The sequence below is a fragment of the Xiphophorus maculatus genome, chromosome 18 (genome assembly GCF_002775205.1).
Source record: "Xiphophorus maculatus strain JP 163 A chromosome 18, X_maculatus-5.0-male, whole genome shotgun sequence".
Taxonomy (NCBI): Eukaryota; Metazoa; Chordata; class Actinopteri; order Cyprinodontiformes; family Poeciliidae; genus Xiphophorus; species Xiphophorus maculatus.
In genome coordinates, this window is record NC_036460.1 from 20,124,605 (window position 1) to 20,132,198 (window position 7,594).

General features: G+C 37.2%; 1 protein-coding gene across 1 annotated transcript; it reads left to right on the top strand.

Annotated features, from left to right (window-relative positions):
* The first annotated feature begins 309 nt into the window (after positions 1 to 309).
* On the top strand, positions 310 to 6,532 carry aipl1 (aryl hydrocarbon receptor interacting protein like 1). Its single transcript, XM_005801060.3, has 6 exons — positions 310 to 512; positions 1,584 to 1,763; positions 3,756 to 3,944; positions 4,186 to 4,362; positions 4,467 to 4,608; positions 6,053 to 6,532. The coding sequence occupies exons 1-6, from the start codon at positions 408 to 410 to the stop codon at positions 6,250 to 6,252; spliced, it is 993 nt and encodes a 330-aa protein (XP_005801117.2). The 5' UTR covers positions 310 to 407; the 3' UTR covers positions 6,253 to 6,532.
* The last annotated feature ends 1,062 nt before the right edge of the window (positions 6,533 to 7,594 follow it).

The window sequence follows — 7,594 nt, forward strand, 5'->3', positions numbered from 1 at the left end:
ATTTAAAGTAAAATAATCCTATTTAGTAGTGTGTTCTTTTTTAGCTCTGACTGTGAAGTGGAAGAAATTAGGACAAACTGTAAATATTTAAATAATTTTAAAGTAATGCATCTCAGTTGGATTAAGATATGGACTTTGAGGATCCCGATCCATCTCAGTGTCGTTTGGCTTTCTAGATTTTTCCTTAACATTCAGAGAAGCCAATCTGAAGCAGTAAGTAAGCAGAGGCCTGTAGGAACAATTGATGATGAGAAGTTTCTAATCCTATTATCTTTGTCTAAACTAATCCATTAGAGGCAATACCTCCAAGACATAGAAGTGCATTTGCAGGTTTTAAATAATACATACAATATATGTCCTCAGTAATTTAACGTGCTTAAATCAGGGGGATAAAAAAAACAAAAAACATGTCAGATATGCGAGATACAATGCTGACTGGATCAGAGGGAATTAAGAAGACTATTTTGCACGGAGGAACGGGAGATCTCCCCAAATTCATTACTGGAACGAAGGTAGTGTTTGTCTTGAGAACTTTATTGACACTTTCTGAACAATCTGATGCAATTGTATTGTATTTAGTTTTTCTTATCGCTATGAGGATTTTCAATTTTGGTCACAGACAGTGAAAATGTATCATATTGTTACCTTACATAATTTTTTTAGAAGACAAAAAAGAAAAGATACCACTACTCTTTTTCACAAAAGATGATTTAGGAAAAAAAAAAAGCTTTTGGCAGAAAATGACTTAGGCCATTATTTTAAGAAGGTGACCACATTATTAGAAAATTTATGTTGACAACCAAGTGAAATGTAACATCACATTTTTGATCCGCTAGGAGGTAAGATAGCAGATTTATCTTAACCTGATTGCAAACATGGTGAAACCAAATTAAGCTAATTGTAACCTTAAAAATATACTTAGGGAACCAAATGTAACAAGATAACTCTAAACTTTTTAGTAAGTTAATTTTATCAGGGGTGATAATATCTCAATTACCTGAGCAGTTTTTAAATTAAATGATATGGAGGACAATTCAGTCTAATACAATTCAGGACAGAATAATGTTTCTAAATCAAAATTAATTCTAGTTTTCTACATTAACAACTGATAAAACAACAGAAAATCTTAAGTTGTAAAAATAAACCTGTTTGCTGGATTATTTTTTTTTACAACAAAAAGCTTGTTTTAGACTAATGTAACACATCTTTCTTTTTTTTCTCCTTTTATGTTACATAAGTGTGTTGTTTTACATTTTTCTTAATATTTTCATTTGCTGACTCTTTATGTCTAATATATAATATAAAAATACCTCAAAGACGTATAAAGCTGGTGACTGTTGCTGCAGCAAATAAAAAAGCAACAAATCCATCACTAAGTTGAGCGTAAAAATAGCTTTTGACCTTTTTTCTTTACTCGGCATCCGAGACGTGTGAGTGACCTAATGTCAGGCATTGAGCAGTCACTGCTCACATTTTAAAGTCACGCAGTTTTTTTTAAGGTTTTTGCATTTTCCTTCATCTTCCCTGCAGGTTCGACTAATGAGCATTTCCCCTGAATTTGTTGCTGCTTCCTGTGGTTCTAGGTGACGTTCCACTTCCGCACACAGCTGTGTGATGATGAACGTACGGTGTTAGACGACAGCAAGAAGGTGGGGACGCCTATGGAGATAGTGATTGGCAACATGTTTAAGCTCGACATTTGGGAGACCCTGCTGTCTTCCATGAGGATCGGTGAAGTGTCAGAGTTTTGGTGTGACACCATTGTAAGTGAAGAAAAAAAGTCAAGGATGTTTGTTTTTTTATTTTTAATATTCAAGTTTGACAAATTGATTCTAAAATGCTTGATGTCATAATTTAGATATTAAAGTTTTATCTACCATTTTCAATTACAGGCAAAACAAAAATAATAATAATCAGACGATTATGATGTATGTCTCTCTTACAACATGGCCTAAAGAGACAGAATATAATGCGTCATCCGGAAAACACAAGCTGACTGACTTCACTGCATTATACTATAAATTAGGTCTAACTCTAATGAAGAACTGAACTTTTCTCTTTATGTGACTGTACTTAAATTGTATCTTTTTTGTCCTCATTCAATCGAGTTTCAAATTATTCTTGTAATTAATTGGCACAATATAAATAATCTATGCAGAACTGGAACAAATTGTGCTTCAAACTCAAAACATAAAACTGGTATTTACGTGAGAGGACAAGATTCAGAGAGTTTTTCTGTATTTACTGATTACATTTTTTTTAATTTATCCCTAAATCATGTTTTATCCTTAATAGTGAGCCACTACTGAATGCTGCCCCTTCCCTTTACCACAACTTTAAAAATGATCTGAAGTTCTGTTAGAAATTTGCGCTTCGGTGAACCACTCCAAAATGATCAGCTCCCTCCCTCCTCCCAGTTCTTCTTCTGGTGTGTTTTTTGTATGTGTGCTGCGCTCTGTTCGAGACAGATGGGTTCTGGCATCCTGTCATTAATCCACAACGATCTCACTCTCTAATCGGCTCCGACTCCTGCTGAATCAGCACTACTGACCCTCCTTCACTCTGATTAGATTTGATGGAGCTTAAAGCATCTTTTTAACTTTAAATAACATGGCTGCTCCATGCATACTGCTGGATATGCTGTGCACTGTCATACCCATCTAACCAAGGGCTGTGTTAACACTGTGAAGTACAGAAGCAAACTTTAAACAAGATTGGATTTAATTCTTGTTTAATATTATTACACATTATATTATTATTTCTTCTTCCTCTTTAATTCCTGTTTTGGAATGAAATATGGCATTGGTTTCACAGCCTCTCTTTCTGCTTGAGTTCTTATTTACTCTTGGTTTCATTTCATTTAAAAAAAATTGTCAAATAGAATGACCACTGCTTGCAGCTTGGTAGTACATACTAGTATTTGTCTGCGAGTCTTGAATGGATTGCTGCCTGTTGCTGGTGCGCCTTTTCCTATCACACTTCTACCTTCCACTACATTTTCCATTAATATGCTCGGGTGCAGAACTCTGTGAACATCCACCTTCTTCAGCAATGACATTTTGTGGCTTACCCTCCTAGTGAAATGTGTTGATGTCTGTCCTCTGGACATTTGTCCAGTTAGCAGTCTTCCCCATGATTGTGTAGCCTGCTGACCCAGAGTAAGAGACTGTTCAAAGGCTCAGGAAACCTTTGCAGGTGTTTTGATTAACTGGTTGTGACATCACGGGTTTTCATTAATGATCTTCTTTACAGTATTCTAATTATCTGAGACACTTGGGGGTTTTATTTTCTGTAAGCCAGGATCATCAAAATTACAGGAAACAATTACATCATTATACTGTATATCTGAGGATTATATATAATGTAAGGATTTCACTTTCTGAGATGGATGGCAAGAAATATTTAACTTTTTTTACAATATTCAATTTTTTTACTCCCACTTCGTTCACTAAACAGTATCGGCCATGTCACCTTCATTTAATCCCTCCAAATCATATAATAACTAGGAAATATAGTGAATTTTGTGATCTTTCCCTCTTGAATTTACAAAAGCTTTTTTTGTTTGTTTTGATCGTGATGCACGGCCAAAAACATAAGCAAAACTTTAATCCCAAAATGTTTTTGCAGACATATTTTCAGAAGCAAACTGTTAGCCAGTAAAATAGAAAGCTATTATGCGGTCGATGTTGTTGAGCTAATGCTGATAATCTGGAAACCCTCACAGGGTCCATCTTGTAATCGTCTCTCCTCTCTAGCACACAGGTGTTTATCCACTGGTATCCAAAAGTATGCGACGCATTGCAGAGGGCAAAGACCCAGTAGAGTGGCAGGTCCACACGTGTGGTATGGCCAACATGTTTGCATACCACAGCCTGGGCTACGACGACCTGGATGAGCTGATGAAGGAACCAAAGCCACTCTACTTTGTCCTGGAGCTGCTGAGGGTAAGAAAAGAATGATTGCTATGCTGTATCCATTACCTAACAAAATAAAAAAAGATGCATTTTATTGCATGAAATCAGAAATGAAACTTCCTGTGTGTGTACAGTACAGACCAAATGTTTGGACACAACTGTGTGTCCAAACATTTGGTCTGTGGAAACCAAAGGTTTGGACACACTTTCTCATTGAATTCAATGAGAAAGTGTGTCTAAACTTTTGGTCTGAACTGTATGTGACGGGCAGGTGCAGCAGCCCAGTGAGTACAACAGGGAGTCATGGGCTCTGAGCAATGAGGAGAGGCTGAAGGTTGTTCCTGTGCTGCACGGCCAAGGAAACAAGCTGTACAAACAGGGACGCTACCAAGAGGCCACGCAGAAATACAAAGAAGCTATCATCTGCATCAAGAATGTGCAGACCAAGGTATCCACCCCTAATAAATATCAAGTCTGTTTCATTACTTTCATAAACCAGCAATGAGTTGTGTTTTGCCCATCTTTCCACTGCGATCATATTTTTCTCTTCAGGAAAAAGCATGGGATGTTCCATGGCTGAAGCTTGAGAAGATGGCAAACACTTTAACGCTCAACTACTGCCAGTGTCTGCTCCGATTGGAGGAGTACTACGAGGTCATCGAGCACACCACGGATATCATCAACCAGCATCCAGGTTTGAAATGACAAAAGTTTCCCATGAAGCAGTGAGAGGTGTAACGTTTTTACGACTAGACTTGCAAAATCAAGCCCGTTTATGAAAGTTTACTCCCACTGCTGCATTGTGGGAAAGCTTTTATAGAAGTTTGTACATGGACACGGCTCTGTGCAGAAATACGTGAACCTCTGTAACATTTTGTCACAACAGGTTCACAAACTTTAGTGTATTTTATTGGTATTTTATGTGAAAAATTGAAATCAACAGTTAAATTATGTGATTTAGGGAGAATAATGAATGATTTTCAAAAGATTTTTTTACAACAAGAAAAAAAATCTTAAAAACATGATCTGCATTTGTACTTTGTATCATTTAATACAAGAAAATAAAATCTAGCTCAACCAATTTCCTTCATAGAACCACAACATTGTAAACAGAGTCCACCTGTGTGTAATGTAATCTCTGTATGAAGCCATTTGTTCTGCAAAGTTGTCAGAAATTTGAAAGAGAACATTACTGAGCAAACAGCATCATTATAACCAAGGAAGTTGTGCAGATGTTCAAAGCAACTTTAGGTTATAGGCACCAAACTCCAAAGTTGAAACATAGTCATGGGGTCACAGCTTTGAGGAAACTGTAAATACAGAAAACTATCATTCATTATATGTCTAACTTTACCTTATTAAGAACAAAAAAGGGAAAACCTGTTTTCCACTGTCACACTTCACCATTCCAAACTTTAAAAAAAAAATCAAATAAAAACACAGAGCTTTGTACAATCGACCATCTGAAAAGATTATGCCAGAGCTACAAACGTATCAAGACCTGGTGGCCCATCTACACTGAAGAATCAGGCAAGCTGGTCATTAATCAAAGAAACATCCAAAAGGTATTGACTCAGAGAGACCACACTTTCAGATCTTTATTTACCAAAGGTGCTGAAAACACCAAACATTCCTTCCACTTCCCAATAATGCGTTACTTCCCATGTCACTCCAATGCTATTGTCAGGATCTGTGTTTTTCTGTGTTTATTTAGAGTTTTCTGTGTCCTTGCGTCTCTTCGTTGTCCTGTCCTCCCCTTGATTGTTCCCAGGTGTGTCTCGTTCTGTGATTACCCTCCCGTGTATTTAACTCCACCTGTGTTCCTTGTTCCTCGTCGGGTCCACGTCAATGTTACGTCAATTTGTCGTTGTCGTTGTTCAGTCTAGTCGTGGTCAGTGTTTCCTTGTGCCTGCTGCTTGTTACTGGACTTATTTACCATTAAAATCATCATTTTCATCTTACCTGGGTCCGCTGCCTCTGCCTCACCACTCCACCACACCGCTTCATGACAGCTATCACAAATATTCCCAATAGAATATATTGAACTCAAGAGGTATGAAAACGTTGTCAAAGGAAAAGGTTTTATTCCAGCTTTTTACTTATGTACCAAATTCTACCTGTGCCTGATTGCCCTGCAGGCGTTGCAAAGGCATTCTACCTGCGAGGGAAAGCTCACAAGGAAGTATGGAACGAGGCAGAGGCCCGGCAGGACTTCAGCAGGGTGCTGGACCTCGACCCTGGCATGAAAAAGGCAGTGAAGAAAGAGCTGGCAGTGCTCAACATGCGCATGGAGGAGAAGAACCAGGAGGACAGGAACAAGTACAAAGGCATGTTTTGACCCAGAAACTAAAAATGTAACTGTTTTCATAAAAAAGTAAACACTGACCTCAACACCACAGGAGCTCTGTAGGTCTGCAAGTAGCAACTATGTAAGAAAAATAAAAGCTGGTTTTATGTTTGTGTCCAGGAAGATTTAGACATATATACCAAATGCTACAGTTAAAATGTCTCAAGCCCTTTATGTAAGATGAGTAACACAATTTGTCTTAGAAAGTGCATATTTCTGAAATTGTTGTGCAATACCATAAAAACTCAATAAATTATACCATACTTTGAAATCTGAGATGTTTTATTGCTTTGTAAAAATAAAAAAAAGTGTTTATAAACAAATTCAAATTTAAGAGAAGCTTTAAAAATTTAGATGTAACAGCTGAGGTTTCACAAAAAATATAAAATCCTACACAAAGATCAAACTGGCCACAAACAAGATCTGGAAATGAACTCCTGGCTTCTGTGGGTCAGATGCATTTTAAATGACAACATAAATTATGTCTTAAAACATAGATTTGGATTATTTAGATTCATCTTTCAACTTAAACTGAGAGTGATCTTCTCAATTTATATTTGAGTGAATAATGTTTTACTTAGGGTTGTGAAAACATAAAAATATCACATTAGTGATATGAGGTAAATTAAATAACCAAATAGGTTCCTTTACAAAGAGAGTAATGTAACAGCCTGCAAAAGAGGTCTCTCAACCATGGACAGCGACTTCTACAAGCCTTAAATCTACCAGTAAATAAAGAAATCTAAACAAATATTTGTCTTGGAGTTGCACATACGTTGCCTCACCACAGGAGGGCGCTATGGCTGCAAATAAATCCATGTCCACCTGAACTTGGGATGAGAGATTTCCCCGATAGTCAGCAGCTTTTACGTCGTATAAAGGAACGGTGGCTGGTTGAGCTTTAACAACGAGCTGTTTGATCCTATTTTCATATCTACATCACAGTTTCTCCAGAGAAACGATGCTATCGCACGGATGGCAAGAACAATGGAAAATAGTTGTATAATTCCTGTGGTAAAACGTGTTCGTTTAACATTCGACAATAAACTGAAAGCCGAGTTTCATTTAGGGAATCCCCTTTCATCTAAAGGGAGGAGTGCGGCATTCACCCTGAGAAATAAAGCTGGTGATAATGCAGCATCGTGCATCAAAACGAGGGAAATCTGTTGGTGCAGACATTAAAAAAGAGTGAATCACCACCACGCACCACGTCAATACAAACACACGGGGGTGTTCCTTGACGGATATGAACAAAAGGAAGAATAAAAACAATGCTTCAACATAACATACGGGTTAAGGTTCAATTAATCTAAACTAAATATTCTTTTCATCT